Raw genomic sequence first — 18914 nt, forward strand, 5'->3', positions numbered from 1 at the left:
AATTCTCTAATTCTCAGCTTCTTAACCTACAAAACAAAGGGAGGGAAGAAAAGCAATCTTTCCTGCTGAATTTACAGGTTGTAACAGAAATAAAATGGAAAAATGGATGCCAAGCACTGGATCTGCAATATTCCAACTGAGCATGTGGTGATATAATCATTACCAAAATTCAACCTGTATTTCAACAATTAACTACTAGAATGCTTATTTTTATTCAATCTCATCTCATAAATAGCCAAAATGAATTAAGCTCAACTCTGTCTCACAAGATAAAAGATCCTATTATACAGGGAATTATGCTAAAGACATAGGGAATATAGATGTGACAATTTGTGGTTCTTAAATATCTGTGCTCACCAATACAATCTTCTAACACCTAGTCCATGGATAGTAGTTTCTTATTTTTTTTTAACTGGAGTTACTCTCCAATCACGGATGTTTTCCTATTCTCAAATATTTCCCCAAAATACCTTCTATAAAAGGCAATTTGAGGTTCAGATAGATTTAATATCATCAGAATGCTGCAAAGTCCATTAACAAATTCTGAAATACAAACAGAACAATGGCTGATGAATTAACCAGCTTAAAAATAAAAGTGAGGCATAGCAAATAGGAAACAGTTGTCTTGAGTAAAAAGTTAGGATCACAGCCAGGGCAGGTTCTGCTGTGGGTAAAGGGAAAGTCCTGGGAATGACTAAATATTGATTTGAAATAATAATTTGCAATACAAGTGCCATCATCCACAGAGGCATGGAGAAACTAACAATATACACACAGCAGAGTCATTACTTAGAGTGGGTGGTAAGGATAACAGCAACTGCTACCGCTGACTGCCAATCACTGTATTGGGTGCTTTATATAAACAATGTAATCTGTATAGCAACACCATCCAAAAGGTTTTGTTTTCATTATTCTGTAGGTGGGAAGACTGAGACTCAGAGATATTATAAATCTACATCAAGGTCACAGAGCACGTGAGTGGCCTAAACAGGATTTAAACCCAGGCATATTTAACTATGAGAACTATGTTCTTTCCAACAATGTTATACATGTGAAGCTCAGATTCCATACATTCATGAGATTTGGGATATCCCAGGTAAAATTAAGAAAAGGAAAAAATATTACCAATAAAAATACTAAACCATACAAGAAGAGAACTATGCTTGTCTGACACAAAAACACAAAGCAAAGCCAAGACTATGATGTCAGTCAGAAAGCTGATAAAGACTGAATGTGAAGCATGAACCCCAAGGACTCAAGGAGAGGGGAGCAGCCCCTGCAGATAGTGACACTCTTGATGAGCAGAGCTTTTGACAACTGTCGCCTCCACTGTGCACTGTGGGAAGTTACAATGGCAAGACACCCCTTCTGCTGCTGCCAGCCAGTCACACTGTGGCCACAATCACTCCAACACAGACGCAATCATACCCTCATCTTGGGGATTTCAACGGCCAATTTCAAACACTGAATTACAATTAAAGATAGCCAAGTGCCATTTTTGGACATTTATGTCCAACTCTTCTCAGCATAATACTTTTATTCAAGAAAAAGTGGGGAAGATCGTTCCTAAGTGGTGCTTGTCCTTCGCCAATTAATAAAAACCACTGAAATGACCATATCATATGAAAACTATTTAAAATCAACCCACTGCCATGTTTACCTGGATTCTATGATTAGGAAACAGAAGCAAGGAGAATAGCTCAGTTCTACCAGCTGAACTCCCTTCCATTCACCATCTAGAACCCATGTTAATGCTAAGCTGTATTTGGAGTCTTCCAGAATTCTCCCTATGCCACACAGCTCTTTTCCTATCAGAAGTGACATCTTCTAGCTTCAAAATCTCAAAGTACATCACACCTCAGTTAACCTTAAATCAGCCACCAGCTTGGCATGACTTCTGGCATTGGTCTCACGATATGACAAAGGGCACATGTACTCTGTACAGCTCAAGGCTCCACCATTAACAGCCAAGTGACTGTAAGTCAGGTGTCTTTCTTCTTTGAAAGTCAGTTTTTGTGTGTGTATGTTAATATAGAGTATTGTTAATACCATCTGAGAGGAGGAGGTATTAAATTATATATATACACACACAAAGCTTTTTAAAGTCCCTCTTAATTCAAGACCTAGTGAAAATATCTTAAAATCGGATCCATCCATTACCACAGCACAGTCTAACATTAACAGATTAAATAGCTATCTCTTATAATTTTATTATCATTTACCAGGGAAATCAAGCCAATAGCAGGCATGTTTAAACAGTGACTATATGTAACCAATTACTTAGCAGGAAATGTCATCACTAATTAAGCCAGTAGACCCTTCCTCAAGCTTAATGGGAAGGTATGCACTTCATACACATACATGTCAAGTGCCACTGGCAGCCTTAATGTGTTGTATGGTACTATTTATTCTATTATATCTACTTAACCAACATACTTGGACTGGTAGTTCAACAATTATCCACAAGAAAATAAGTAAACCTAAATTACGTTTCTTAGACTCTCTACACATTTTCCAAGTGTTCATCAAATAAAACTGTTTTTAAATATGTAAATCCTTCTTAAGGAAAGCGAATGATTTCATAAGATGGACACAAAAGTGAGAATGACTGCTTAGAACCCCACTTCACTCATTTGAGGGCAACACTTGAAAACGCTCTTAACCTGAACTCAACCTGCTAATCCATAAACAAAAAGGTGGCAATGTTTACTAACGGATGGCATCACTGACTCAATGGACATGAGTCTGAGCAAGCTCTGGGAGATGGTGAGGCACAGGGAAGCCCGGGGTGCTGCAGTCCACAGGGTCACAAGGAGTCGGACACGACTGAGTGACTGCACAACAAACATTTACTTACAAGGAGCCAGGTAAGAGTGGTTTGAGGCCTGCTCGTCACAAGAGGGGTCATTTTTCAGAATATAGGTCACAAGGATTAAACATTATCCAGGACTAGAATCTAGGTGCTTTATTAGAATGCAAAAAGCATTTTCATCAGAACACAAAAATGCATTCTTTGAAAGAACATTTTGGCCTTTATGTTATACGACAAGTCATAAACTCAAAACTGTATTTCCAAAAAAAAAAAAAAAACTGTATTTCCACCTCCACAAATAACTATGGACAAGTAATTTAACTTCTCTATATGTCAGCTCCCTTGCCACTAAAATAGAAATTAACCAGCTCTCTTAGGGGTAATGTGAGGATTGATTAATTCCTTTATAACAAACTCAGCTTCCTTAAGAAATGCACAACAGAAAAGTGTGCTAATAATGATAATCTGTATCTATCCACATTTAATATTATAGAATCTTTCTTTCACATGCTGCATGCAGTAACATGATTTTTGAAGCAACCTAAACAAATAATTGGTGGCTCAGTGGTAAAGAATCTACCTGCAATGCAGGAGATTCGGGTTCAATCCCTGGGTCAGGAAGATACCCTGGGGAAGGAAATGGTAATCTATTCCAGTATTCTTGCCTGGAAAATCCCATGGACAGAAGAGCCTAGTGGGTTATAGTCCATGGGGTCACAAAGAGTCAGACATGACTTAGCGACTGAACAACAACCACAAGTATTTGGAGCTGTTTTTCCTGGTTAATCAACCGAAACCCATCAAAACACATACATGCAATCTGCAAGAAAAGAAAATATGTGAAACAAAAAACTAGGCTAAAACCACAGTAGATAATCTTCATGCCTAAAATATATTTGGTTAGACGAATACTCTCTTGAGTTTACATTTACCTTCTCTTTTGCTCAGATGGTAAAGAATCTGCCTGCAGTGTAGGAGACCCAGGTTCGAGCCCCGGGTCAGGAAGATCCCCTGGAAAAGGAAATGGCAACCCACTCCAGTATTTGTGCCTAGAAAATGTCATAGACAGAGGAGACTGGCAGGCTACAGTCCATGGGGTCGCAGAGTCAGACACAATTGAGCGACTAACATTTTCACTTTATTTAAAATATAAACTGAAGGACAGGAGGCATATTATAGACTTTGGTATACTTTAGCCAGGGCCAAAAGTACATGGGTTCTGATAAAAGATGGCAACATGGGAAGGTCCTGGACACGTTTCCATGGGACACATCGAATCTGCACTACACACAGAACAATCTCCTCCAAAAGATGCCCAGAAATTAGTTGAGAGACCCATACACATCAAGTGAATGAGAAAAAGTCCAGGTTAAAACGGGTAAGAAAGGCCAAAATACAAACCCCAACTCTAGCACAATGACACAAAACCTAGAGGAAAGTCACAACTCTTAACACCTCCTTGAGGAATAAAAGGTTTGGACCACACTTCTGGCACTTCACCTTCTAAGACTTCTACCTGAGAAATGGACCCCCAAAATACCTAGCTCTGAAAGTCAACAGGGCTTGTGCCACAAGACCCACCAGACTATAGCCCTATCAGACTATACCTGATGGGAGGCAGCTGTGGGAATCTGGGTCCTGCTCTGATGGACAGGGCCATGCTCAGTAAATCTTTAATCCAATTTTCTGTGGACGGGTGGGGCTGTGTTCCATCCCTGCAGTTTGGAAGGCACAAAGAAAAGCAGGACCCAGAAGAATGGAGCAGTGACCCCACAAGAGATTGAACCAGAACTGCCTGTGAGTGTCCAGGAGTCTCCAGTTGAGGCATGCATCAGCAGTGACCTGCCATGGGGTGAGGGGCACTGAATGTAACAGTCCTTGCATAAGTCCTTTTGAAGAAGGTCACCATTACCCTACTCACCTAGAGCCAGACATCCTGGCCTTAGGAAGCATCACTATGAACAAAGCTAGTGGAGGTGATGGAATTCCAGTTGAGCTAGTTCAAATCCTCAAAGATGATGCTGTGAAAGTGCTGTGCTCAATATGCCAGCAAATTTGGAAAACTCTGCAGTGGCCACAGGACTGGAAAAGGTCAGTTTTCATTCCAATCCCAAAGAAAGGCATTGCCAAAGCATGTTCAAACTACCAAACAAGCGCACTCATCTCACATGCTAGCAAATTAATGCTCAAAATTCTCCAAGTCAGGCGGGCTGTACCACCATTTGATTGTTTTCCCTCTGTTTCTGTATTTTTTTTTCTTTTCTGATTGGCAATTGTTTGAATCTACCCTTTGGAACTCAGGGAAGGTCAAGGAGGCTGAATAAAGCCTATATTTTACAGTACAGCAGATCTGTACTCCAGAGTCGCCACCCCGCAGAGTCCTGTTCAGTTTTATTTAGGGAACAGGGCAACTATGACTGTGATAACTTTTTGTCAAAATGGGGCATAGGACCGCCTCAGCTTGTAGAAGAGACACTGAATTGGAAGTATTCCTGAGTTCCAAGTCTTAGATCTGAGCCTTGTATGATTAAAATCTCAATCCCTTGGTCTGCCATTTTGTTGTAACATACCCAGTTAGTAGTAGCTAGAGAAGGGATAACTGGAGTTTTAATAGACAAAGTAAATCTCTTTCTTTTAGAAGAATAGACCTGAAATCCAGTCTGGACCTGGCACTTCAGGGAGACTTGTAGCCAGATGGCCAGTTGCCTAGTTTTATAAAAAGTAAGGTAGAAGTTACTAGCTTCCAGCAGACATTGTTTTGAGAATGGTGGCATCTAAGCCTGACACGACTCAGAAAACTCAAGTGTTTAGCAATACAATGTCTAATCTGAAATTACACCCATAGTAACACCTGGTTATTTCCCAGGATGTCTGAACCATAGCTGAGTACTCTATTTTGACTTTTAATTGTAAAATTTTTTCTTTAATAGCCAAAGCAGATGGCACCATTAATGATGTCAGTGTTTTTCTAGGTATGAGAAGTTGCAAGAATTGGGACTCATAAAATCTCTTGAAAAGATCTAACTATCTGAAGGCCTGTTCTGCCAGTTTCTCCCAGAGCACGGAACACCTCATTCTTGATCTTCACCCTGAACTCCTTTCAGGGCCATTGGAAGTCAGCAGTTGCAGTGGCCATGATAGAATCGCTGTAGATGTAGATGGCAAGTGTCAATCTTCAGTTGGCAAAGCCCCTTTTTGCTCACAAACTTGACCACGACTTTGAGGGGGGCATTTCATGACCATTTTATCCCATGGTGCTGAGAATGTCCATTCTCAGGTTTGGCAAAGATTTTGTGGACCGGCCTCTCAATGTGCTGTTACTGGATTAGGCCATAAAACAGTATCTAAAATTCTCTGGACCACCTGTCTTACTAGCCTCTTGGTCCAGGAAAACATTCCCTCTTGTTGCTTTTTCTCATATCTAGAGTTACACTGTCATCATCATCGATTTCATAAGGAACTATATATTATTCTATCAGAGGCCTCAGTCACACATCTGGCACTGTAAGAAATAGCAATTCTGTAAAACAGGTGAAATACAAAGAACGTAGCCAGCAGTATTAGTCAAGTCACAAGTAAGACCTAAGAGCGTCTATAAGATGTAGCCCAGTATATCTCAGGTCATCTGACTTAGTCTACTCTGTACGAATCTTTATCTTTCAGGGAAATTATACATTGGCACCACCATCTATAAGGCACATAGCCCAGTTTTCTAGTGTTACTAGACTGATTATCTTTAGTATGATTTAATTGTTTTTAACACAGAGGAGACTTTAAACCTAAATTACCATAGCCTAGTGTTATCTATATAAATCTATCTCATAATTGTGGGAGATTTCTTTTTCTTTTGTTAAAACCTTTTTTTGTTGCTCTGATTGAGCTTGAGGAATAGAAAAAGGCTCAAATTTATAGCCAGAGTCAGAGTAGGCATTATTAATTGGCCCAGTAAGGGGATCCCATCTGGTAGTATCATAGTAACCTGAATATGACTATAATTTTTCCAAGTAAATTTCTTCAGGGCCAACCAGTTAGAGTCTTGTAGTAGAGAAATTTACCAAGGTAACCCAGAGCTAGACACATATAATTGGCCACAAACCCAACAACTGGATTGATTTTTAAAACTGTGAACTTCCAGATGTTCAAGCTGGATTTAGAAAAGGCAGAGGAACCAGAGATCAAATTGCCAACATCCGTTGGATCAATGAGAAAGCAAAAGAGTTCCAGAAAAACATCCACTTCTGCTTTACTGACTACGCCAAAGCTTTTGACTGTGTGGATCACAACAAACTGTGGAAAATTCTTCAAGAGATGGTAATACCAGACCACCTAACCTGCCTGTTGAGAAATCTGTATGCAGGTCAAGAAGCAACAGTTAGAACTGGACATGGAACAACAGACTGGTTCCAAATCAAGAAAGGAGTACATCAAGGTTTATATTGTCACCCTGCTTATTTAACTGATATGCAGAATATATCATGTGAAATGCCAGGCTGGATGAAGCACAAGCTGGAATCAAGACTACCGGGAGAAATATAAATAACCTCAGATATGCAGATGACACCACCCTTATGGCAGAAAGCGAAGAAGAACTAAAGAGCCTCTTGACAAAAAGTGAAAGAGGAGAGTGAAAAAGCTGGCTTAAAACTCAACATTCAAAAAACAAAGACCACGGCACCCAGTCCCATCACTTCATGGCAAATAGATGGGGAAACAATGGAAATAGTGACAAACTTTATTTTCTTGGGCTCCACAATGACTGCAGATGGTCACTGCAGCCATGAAATTAAAAGACACTTGCTCCTTGGAAGTAAAGCTATGACCAAACTAGACAGCATATTAAAAAGCAGAGACATTACTTTCCTGCCAAAGTTCCATCTAGTCAAAGCTATGGTTTTCTCAGTAGTCATGTATGGATGTGAGAGTTGGACTATCAAGAAAACTGAGCACCAAAGAATTGGTGCTTTTGAACTGGATTGTTGGAGAAGACTCTTGAGAATCCCTTGGACTGCAAGGAGATCCAACCAGTCCATCCTAAAGGAAATCAGCCCTGAATATTCATTGGAAGGACTGATGCTGAAGCTGAAACTCCAATACTTTGGCCGCCTGATATGAACAAATTACTCATTGGAAAAGACCCTGATGCTGAGAAAGACTGAAGGCAGGAGGAGAAGGGGACAACAGAGGATGAGATGGTTGAACAGCATCACCGATTCAATGGACATGAGTTTGAGTAAGCTCCAGGAGTTGGTGATGGACAGGGAAGCCTGGCATGCTGCAGTCCATGGGGTCGCAAAGAGTTGGACAAGACTGAGCGACTGAACTGAACTGAACCATTACCCCTACCATAGTTTGGCCTTAGGCCAAACTTATAGGGAGGGAACACAGCCCCTTCCACCAACAGAAAATTGCATTCAAGATTTCAGAATATAGATGAAGTTATATTTTATAATATAATTTGTGCATAAGTTCATTTTAGTATGTAACATAGCTAAATTTTTCTAACAGCTCTTTAGAGGTAAGCTCTCTATGTCTTAATTGAACTATAGTTGGCACATTTAGGAAAGTAAATTTATGTTTGCTATTGTGAATAATGCTTTAATGGAAATATTTATGAAACTGCAATTCAACCCTCTCTCATATTTAACATTATCTTGAAACATATTCCCAGAATTAGAATTACTAGTGTCTTAAGAATCTGAATGAAGACTTCTCCCAAATTATTATTCAAATATGCCAACAAAAAATTGATATCCACCAGCAAAGCACAGACGTATTCATTTTAGCAAAAACTGAATGGCAAAGGATAATTTCCACTTTCTTATTTGTTAATTTGAAGCAGAATTTATCTCACTGATTTAACTGCTATGTCCTTGATTATTAGTAAAACTGAATATTTCCCTTAGGTAATGCTTTATAAATGGTGTTTTATCCTTTACTGAATGTTTGCAGTGCTTTTTACTTGTTTTCTTATTGATTTTCACACACTGTATATACAGAAAGATATTAATGTTTATAGTCACATATGTTGAGACTTGTTTCTCATAGTTTATTATATTTTATTTATATTATTTTCCTTTTGTCTTTAAAATCAGATAAATTAAACTTTAGACATTGCTAACCTAGATTCATTCTGGCTCTCAAGTATACTTCTCAGAGGACAGTCAGGTAATTAACTGTCTCTTAGTGAAGTCAGATCAAGTAAAGAACTATAAGGTCTAAAATTAAGTAGGGAAACAAAGGGAGACTGTTCAGTTCTTTAATTTTAATAATATAACAGATTTTGATTCTCTTCTAGTAAAAAGTCATTTGGAAAAGACTTGTATTCATTTGTTTTGAAGCCGACTGGCTACATGTCTGACCTCCTACTTGCATAATAAAAATAATCATTTGACATTTGCCATATTAACAATAAATTAAAAAGAATTAACCAGAAACACTGTGGTTTGTTAAAATGGCAAAGAAAGGCAATATTCCATTCATTAAAAAGTGAATTTAAAAATAGTAATGGCAATTTCAAATTTGGGGTATAAAATATAAAAATCATTTGCAGTAGTCTTCTTTTCAATACAGCTTCTCACTTTCAAGTTTGTCCATATCTCTGGAAAATTTGTATGCAAACATACAAGCCATAAAGTACACATAAAGATTTTTCAAAGTTAACTGTTTTACAACATTGCTTCAAGTAGCAGCTCTAATTTACCCAGAATATTTCTGAGTACGATGAGTTACTTTAAAAAAGACATCATATTGGTATGATGCTAACTTTTAGTTATAATACATTTATTCTCACAAAGGCATATCAAGTTACCAAAACATATTAAATGCAAGTTTGGATAATTCCAATGATTTTTAACAACAACTTCATTACTTTTTAATGTCTTACTTAAGATTCACTTCTCCAGATACATAATATACTAAAGTATTGGTAAAGGCATTATTCCACTATTTCACAAATAAATTTGGCAAATGATAAAAAATACAATAGAACTTTACATGAGAATAATTTTTCATGGTCACTATGGCAAAGACTGCTAGGGTCCCTCAGTATTCATTCTCTATTTTTTCTATAGTCATAGAATTCCCCATTTTGGCTAGTATATGACCATCTTAAAAAGACCAATTCTCAGTCTCTATTTCAGCTAGAGATTACTCTGTGATTGAGTTTTGACCAACAGGAGGAAATGTTCTCAGCAACTCTGAAGAGGTATCCTTTAAAGGAAAGAGCATACTTTTTTCTTTCTTTTCCTGCTTCCTACATCTAGAGCACAAAGATGCTGCCTAGAGCTAGTCTTTTTGGGCTAAAAAGCTGAAGCACTGTAATGAGGAAGACAGAGCAGGAGAAAAGAATAAGCCTTGATGACTGTAGAGCTGCCACACCAAATCCAGACTGCCTGTGACTACTTGAGAAAGAAATAAAGGTCTATTTTTTTAAGGCATGATTATTTTATAATTTCTGGAAGGTGATGTCATTTCCAGATAATATTCATCCCAATTAATCCAATTTCCATATCAGAAGATGATAATAAGTAAATACTAAAATCACAATAAGGAACTACTAAAATCACAGTAAATTATATGTGAGATATATTTAAAGAATTTAATTCAGAAGATGGTGTACTTATTAAGAGCCCTGGAGTCTAATGAACTTAGACTAGGGTCTGGCTGGACATTTACTATTTATATGACTTTGGGCACAGTCCTTATTCTTTCTAAACATCAAAGTTCCCATTCAGTAACATGAGGAGAATAATAGTAACTGTAGTGAAAATTAAAATGAGATAATGTATATAAAAAAAAGTGAAGCACAGGCACAATGTAAGCACTCAAAGTAAGTGTTGTTGGGAAAATTAGACAACTACATGTAAAAGACTGAAATTAGAACAACTCCCTAACACCATACAAAAAAATAAACTCAAAATGGATTAAAGACCTACATGAAAGGCTAGACACTATAAAACTCCTAGAGGAAAACACAGCTAGAACACTCTTTGACATAAACTGCAGCAAGATCTTTCTGGATCCACCTCCTAGAGTAACGAAAATAAAAACCAAAATAAACAAATGAGATTTAATTAAACCTAAAAGCCTTTGCACAGCAAAGGAAACCATAAACAAAACAAAAAGACAACCCTCAGAATGGAAGAAAATACTTGCAAATGAAATAACTGACAAGGTATTAATCTCCAAAATATACAAACAGCTCATGTAGCTCCGTATCAAAAAAAACCCAACCAAAAAATTGACAGAAGATCTAAATAGACATTCTCCAAAGAAGAAATACAGATAGCCAAAGAGCACATGAAAAGATGCTCAACATCACTAATTACTAGAGAAATACACATCAAAACTGAAACGAGGTATCACCTCACACTGGTCAGAATGGCCATTATCAAAAAACACCTATAAATAATAAATGTTGGAAAGGATGTGGAGAAAAGGGAAGCCTCTTCCACTGTTGGTGGGAACGTAAATTGGTATAGCCACTATGGAGAACAGTATGGAGGTCCCTCAAAAAACTAAAAACAGAACTACCATATGACCCAGCAATCCCACTCCTAGGCATATACTTGGAAAAAAATGATAATGCAAAAAGATACATGCATCTCAATGCTAACTGCAGCACTATTTACAATAGCCAGGACATGGAAGCAACCCAAATGTGCATCAACAGAGGATTAGATATATATACATGGTACATGTATACAATGGAGTATTAGTCATAAAAAAGAACAAAGTAATGCCATTTACAGCAGCATGGATGGACCTAGAGATTGTCGTAATGAGTGAAGTAAGTCAGACACATGAAGAATCTTAAAAAAAAAAAAGGGTACAAATGAACTTATTTACAACACAGAAGTAGAGTCACAGATGTAGAAAACTAACTTATGGTTACCAGGGAGTAAGGGGGGAAAAATAAATTGGGAGATTGGGATTGACAGATACACACTACTAAACATAAAATAGATAACTAATAAGAACCTACTATATAGCACAGGGAACTCTACTCAGGACTCTACAATGGCTTATATGGAAAAAAAATCTAAAAAGAGAGTAGATACATGTATAACTGATTCACTTTGCTGTATACTTGAAACTAATACAACATTGCAAATTTTTACTTTTGCAATTATTATATACTGCAATTTTTAAAAAAAGAAGAAAACACCAACTTTTTTTCCCCAGCAATTGTATCATTTTATATCTTCATCAGCAATGTATGAGAGATCCAGTTGCTCCACATCTCTGGTATTTTTGGCATTTTTTTATGTTAGCCATTCTAACAGGCATGTAGTACCACCTCATGCAAAGAGTTGACTCATTGGAAAAGACCCTGATGCTGGGAGGAATTGGGGGCAGGAGGAGAAGGGGACGACAGAGGATGAGATGGCGGGATGGCATCACTGACTCAATGGACATGAGTTTGAGTAAACTCCAGGAGTTGGTGATGGACAGGGAGGCCTGGCGTGCTGCGATTCATGGGGTTGCAAAGAGTCAGACACGATTGAGCGACAACTGTACTGAAGTGAATGGCTAATTTCATTCCAATCCCAAAGAAAGTCAATGCCAAAGAATGTTCAAACTACCATACAATTGCGCTCATTTCACATGCAACCAAAGTTATGCTCAAAATTCTTAAAGTTAGGCTTCAGCAGTACATGAACTGAGAACTTGAAGATGTAAAAGCGGGGTTTAGAAAAGATAGAGGAACCAGAGATCAAATTGCCAACATCTGCTGGATCACAGAGAAAGCAAAAGAATTCCAGAAAAACATCTATTCTGCTTCATTGACTATGAGAAAGCCTTTGACTATGTGGATCACAACAAACTATGGAAAATTCTTCAAGAGATGGAAATACCAGACCACCTCATCTGGCTCCTGAGAAAACTGTATGCAGGTCAAGAAGTAAGAGTTAGGGCCAAACATGGAACAACAGACTGGTTCAGAATTGGAAAAGCAGTACAGCAAGGCTGTATACTGTCACACTGGTTATTTAACTTCTATGCAGAGTACATCATGCAAAACGCTGGGCTGGATGAATCACAAGCTGGAATCAAGATTTCTGGGAGAAATACCAATAACCTCAGATATGCAGACGATGCCACTCTAATGGCAGAAAGTGAAGAGGAACTAAAGAGCCTCTTGATGAGGGTGAAAGAGAAAAGCGAAAAAACTGGCTTGAAACTCAACATTCAAAAAACTAAGATCATAGTATCTGGTTCCATCACTTTCATGGTAAATGTAAGGGGGAAAAGTGGAAGCAGTGACAGATTTTATTTTCTTGGGCAAACAGTGACTGCAGCCATGAAATTAAAAGATGCTTGCTCCTTGGAAGAAAACCTATGACAAATCTAGACAGCATATTAAAAAGCAAGCCATCACTTTGCCAACAAAGGTCCACCTAGTCAAAGTTACGGTTTTTCCAGTGTCGATGTGAGAGTTGGACCATAAAGAAGACAGAGAACTGAAGAATTGATGCTTTTAAATTATAGTGCTGGAAAAGGCTCTTGAGATTCCCATGGACTGAAAGTAAATCAAACCAGTCAATCCTAAAGGAAATCAGTCCTGAATATTCATTGGAAGGACTGATGCTAAAGCTGAAACTCCAATACTTTGGCAATATGATATGAGGAGTTGACTCACTGGAAAATACCCTGATGCTGGGAAAGACTGAAGGCAAAAGAAGTAGGGGGTGGGAGAGGATGAGATGGCTGGATAGCATCACTGATTCAATGGACATGAATGTGAGCAAACCCCAGAGGTAGTGAAGGACAGCAAAGCCTGGTATGTTGCAGTCCATGGGGTCGCAGAGTTGGACACAATTTACCAACTCAACAACAACAATGGCTAATTATATGGAAAATCTTGTCATGTTCTAATTGGCTCTCCTTATGAAGGAGATGACTTCATCATGACTTCTCCTTGATGAAGTTTTCTGCCCTTTTCTAACTGAATTGTTAGACATTATTGCTAGAATTACTGTTCAGCTTACAAAGTCCTTTATATATTCTACATACAAGTCTTCTGACAGATATGTGATTTGAAAATATTTTCTTCCAGTCTATGGCTTATCTTTTCATCTTTTAACGGGGTCATTCAAGAGCAAAATTTTTTCACTGTGATGAAATCCATTTATCAACTTTTTCTTCTATGAAATATTCTTTCATTGTCATGCTTAAGAACTCTTCACCTAAATGCAGGTTACGAAGTTTTTCTCCTATATGTTCCAAACCTTTTACAGTTTTATATTTTACATTTTGGTCTATCACCCAATGTGAGTTAGTCCATTGTATAAGGAAGGAGATTTAAGTCAAGGTTTTGGTTTTGTTTTTGTTCTGCCTCTGTATGCCCAACTACTCCATCTGTCCATCTGTTGAAAAGAGCATGTTTCTTTCACTCAATTCCTTTTGCACCTTTGCCAAAAATCAGTTGGCCCTTACTTGACTGAACCTACTGATACATCTCAACTCTGTCCTGCTCCCTTTATCTACAATCTGTGTCTATCCCTAGGCCAGGACCACTCCATCTTGATTACTGTAGCTGTAAGTAAGGCTTAAAATCAGGTAACATGATTCCTCTAACTTTATTCTTATTTTGTATCCCCTTAAAAATTTTAAAATCATCCTCTCTAGAAAACATCCTGCTAGGACTTTTCAAGATAAATACATAGATCAATCTGGGTTGAACAGACATTTTTAATATGTGAGTCTTCCAATCCATGAACATGTCACGCCTGGCCCTTAAGTCTTCTTTGCTTTTGTTCATTAGCATTTTTGTGGTTTTCACTACACGGAAATTGTATGTTCTGTTGTATTTATACCAAATGTTTCATTTTTGAGCAATTGTAAATGGTATGTGTTTTAAAATTTTGTTTCCAACTGTTCACTGCCAATATATGGCAATATGATTGTGTGTATGTCTGTGTGTGTATATGACAGAAAGAGAGAGCGAGATTCTGTACTTTGACCTGATATCTACAACTGCAAACTTATTTATTTTCAGAACTATCTTTTGTATTCTCTAGTGTTTGTAGATTCCTTGGGATTTGTTATGTAGCCAATCATATTATTTGCAAATGTGAACAGCTTTATTTCTTCACTCTAACCCATATGTCTCTTCTTTCCTTTTTTTTTGCCTTAAGTCTTCTAGTACTAAGTTGAACTGACTTGTCGAGAACAGACATCCTTACCTTATTCCCAAAAGTAGACTTTTATCACTAAGTATGATGTTTGCTATTTGTTTTTATAAATGCCCTTTATCAGAGTGAGATATCTTATATTCCTAGTTTGCTAAGAGTTTTTAATCATGAAAGTGCTGAATTTTCTCAAATGGTTTTAAATCCTTGCTGATGGCTCCAACATCGGTGTCATTTCAAAGTTAGCGTCTGCTGATTGTCCCTTCTTACCAGAGTTGCCTTTTTCCTGATTCCTTCATACGACAAGTAATTTGGAGCTATAAGATGGACATTTTAATTAAGTAGGAATTATGACACTCTAATTTCTACTTGAATCTTTTATTTTAGTCAACCTGTTCACAGTGAGAATGTGATCCAAGGCTCACTTTTGCGGTGGTGGGGGTTGTTCAGTTGCTCAGTCGTGTCTGATTCTTTGCGACCCCTTTTGTGGACTTTTGTGGACTGTGATTGAAATGTCATTTCAGTTTATAAAGTCTTTCCAGTACTCCTTGGTTTTCCCTATTTGCATGTTACCTAGATGACAGAACTCCACTTCCCATTATCCTTAGGATGGGCTTGAGTGGGGAGAAGCACTGCCTCATTTCAGCAAGGCAGACATAGAAAATAGGGTAATAAGCAGGTGAGGGAGAGTCATGAAAATTAAAGTACAACCCACAGGTTGGCTGGGGAGGGTAGCACCTTATTACTGCAGGGCGAGTGGAAATCAAGAGCTCTAACCACAGGCTTCCCTGTGGAGAAATGCTCCTTCCTTTCTTCAGAGCATGGGGGAAAGTTGAGTTTTGCCTCAGAACTCTGCAGGGTAAGGGCACCACCTTTTTAACGCTGTGTAGTTGTAAAGGCCAGAGTCTCACCCACAGGCTCTGATGAAGAGAGTTGCCACCTTGAAACTTCTGGTGGAGTGGAAATCAGTCTTCCCTACAGGCTCTGCTGAGGAAGGGCACTGCCTCAGTACTGGAGCAGAAAACAGCCAAGTCAGAGTCTGACCCACAGGATGCACTGAAGGGGGACATCTCCCTGTTACTGCAGGGGGGGGAAGGGTGTTTGTGAGACAAAGCTCTGACTGTCGATACCCCTGCTGTAATGCCTGTTGGAGTGGGAGGGGGTACAGATTTTATTGTGATGTTCTCCTACAGAACAGACAGGATAGGACGCTTCTATCTTGCTGCGCCGTCCTTTGGCTAGAGAGAACAGGCTTTCCTTGGTATTATTATTTTGTCTGCACTCATTAGCATTTCCAGGTTGTAGTCGTCTCTACAGCCCAGGCCAGGATATACAAAGGCAAGAAAAAAAAGACAACCAGGGCATTCACTCAATCCGTGAATTTCAATGTCCTAATCATCCACCTTCTGTTTCCTAACTTTCAGAGTGTTCTGATAGGGCATTTTATGGGTTTTGTCCAGAATTTTTGTTTGGTTAGTAGGAAGACTAAAATAGAATGTGTTTACTTCATCTTGTTCAGAACCCAAACCCTGTCACTTATTTTCAGTCTATATTTTTGTGTTCTATCACACTCTACTCTCTAAGTTTCCAGAGGATACAAACTGAGGTTTTATTTATCTAGTAATTAATGGCCTGGCAAAAAGTATCATATATGACATATTACTTAAGCTTAGTAGCTGTAAGAAAGTCGTAATACAGCTTCTTGATCTTTACCCACTATTAGGTTCACAATGTATTAATAACTCTGAAGTTTGTTCATTCAATTAATACAAATCTATTTTATGAAAGCTTCTGGGGACACAATTGAGTAAGATAGCTAAAATTCTTGATGTGATGGAACTTACATTCTACTGGCTGGAATAGGTTGGAGAAAACTGCAGGCATATGAATAATGTATTCTCTTCAGTTTGGACAAAACTCAAAAGTCTACTATATTCCAGTTAATATCAGGAACATACATTTGAAAATCTGCAAATATTCAGAAGTCTATAAATTTGCAATTGGCTAAGTACCATAATTTTTTATCTTGGTACAATGGAACTTTGTTGACTTAGCAAACTAATTACCAACTACTTACCACATAGAGTTGTTTCCACAGACTAGCCCATTCTTGCAGAGTTGCTGTAACCTCAGTCACAATAGAATCTTCAAGTGGAACCACAGTTTCATACTGCCTAGAACCAGAGACACAACAAACAGCCACATTATCTTTGATAAACTACCAGAATACTGTCTATTGCCCTTTCCAACAAGTGTAAATCAAATTTAAATTTATGCAAATATAAAGAGAGGTACAGCTAACTGAATACAGACTCTGCTGCAGTAATATGATAATATAAGTGACCTGATTTAATGAACATTTAGGTTTTGCTATAAAAATCCTCAATATTACTTTTACCAGTACTGTCATTAAAGATAGTTTTAAATTTTTTTCTCTAAAGGAAGACTACAGCACTGCCCAAGACTTGCTTAATTTTTAAAAACTATTTATGTCCTTTACATGTATCAATAATGCAAATTAACTCATGCTCTGATAGAAATGGGTTGGGTGGGGGAGACTCAGACACTGGGTTTTGAAGTTTTATAAGCTCTCCCTTATACTGATAGTATGTTTTCCTAGATACCTATCGAGCAGAAGAATCCTAATCCTGGTAACAGAAATACTGGGCTTTTTTCAACTACCTTGTAAGCAACATTCATTATGGCATCAATCGTCATGCTAATAGCTAAGGATTTATCAGTGAGCAAAAATGGACCGAGTTCATATCTTCAGAGAGCTCTTATTCTGCATAAAAAATCAGACAAGTAATCACAACAGACACCAACCATGATGAATCTAAGAAAGAAACCAAATTGCACAATCAGAGATTTTAGCTGGGGGACACAACTTAAAGAGAGGATGAGTGAAGCCTTCTCTAAAGAAATAGCAATGTCCCCCAAATGCAAAAAGGTCAGGATCAAAGAGTTTGTTATGAAGGAGAGGTGTGGTGTCACCTGCAGAGGGAACGGTATACAAGAAGTTACTGAGATGGATGAGAATTTCACATATCTAAGAATTTAAAGAAGTCTGCACTGACTTGAGGCCAGCTCTCATAGGGCCTCTCCAAACGATACTTAAGATACCAGATCTTAACACAGGGAAAATGAATGAGAAGATCCTAAAAGGCTGTTCAAAGCAGAGGCATGACTTGAAAACATTTTTATAATGTCTGTGCCAATTTTGAGGGTTAATGAAATATTTTCTGGGACCAAAGATTTTATATACTGATACACTGAGGTAGATGAAACCTGTATACTGATTTGTTAGCCATAAAGAATATCATCCAGGGACTTCCCTGGTAGTCCAATGGCTAAGACCCTGCATTCCCACACTCCCAATGCAGGGGGTCTGAGTCTGATCCCTGGTCAGGGAACTAGACTCCCACATGCCACAACTAAGAGTTCACATACCACAACTAACAGATCCTGCATACCACAACTAAGACCCAGCACAGCCAAATAAATAAATATTAAAAAAAAAAAGAATATCATCCAGTTGGAAACAGCAAAGGAAAATTAATTTTAAAAATTAGCTTTAAGTATAATTTCTCTACATAGCTAACAAACCCTCACTGTGTTCAAAGGTGACTCAGTGTATTAATACTGAGCATCAATGAATACATATTACTTGATCTATGCTGTAAGGCCTTTTTATTTTGTGTGATTTATTCCAGCAAATTTAAAATAATCATCTTAGAATGATGCCAGAGCACTGTCCATATTCATCAAATTTATAAAGTGAGTTTTCAGTGCAAGGCTGAGATTCAAACTTGACACTATGGAAACAGAGACATGGGAGATGGGAGCTGTTTTAGCAAGATTAATGCAGAACTGCTCTATGGATAAACTGGAGTAAAATTTCTGGAATGTTCCATCTACTAGGTCTTCATCTACTTTAATCATTGACTTTCATAGGAAACTTACACTGT

At 37.9% G+C, this 18914-nt stretch overlaps 1 protein-coding gene across 8 annotated transcripts in view; it reads right to left on the reverse strand.

Annotated features, from left to right (window-relative positions):
* Positions 1-18914, reverse strand: part of DOCK3 (dedicator of cytokinesis 3) — a 267277-nt gene that overhangs the window by 196700 nt on the left and 51663 nt on the right. For all 8 annotated transcript variants that reach the window (XR_006337624.1, XM_043886679.1, XM_043886678.1 and 5 more), the window contains exon 5: positions 17024-17120. Coding sequence is in view for 7 of the 8 variants with exons in the window: in XM_043886679.1 (XP_043742614.1) it covers positions 17024-17120 (97 nt within the window). In the remaining variant the exon portion in view is untranslated. The remainder of the gene's footprint in view (positions 1-17023; positions 17121-18914) is intronic.

This window comes from Cervus elaphus, chromosome 24 (genome assembly GCF_910594005.1).
Source record: "Cervus elaphus chromosome 24, mCerEla1.1, whole genome shotgun sequence".
Taxonomy (NCBI): Eukaryota; Metazoa; Chordata; class Mammalia; order Artiodactyla; family Cervidae; genus Cervus; species Cervus elaphus.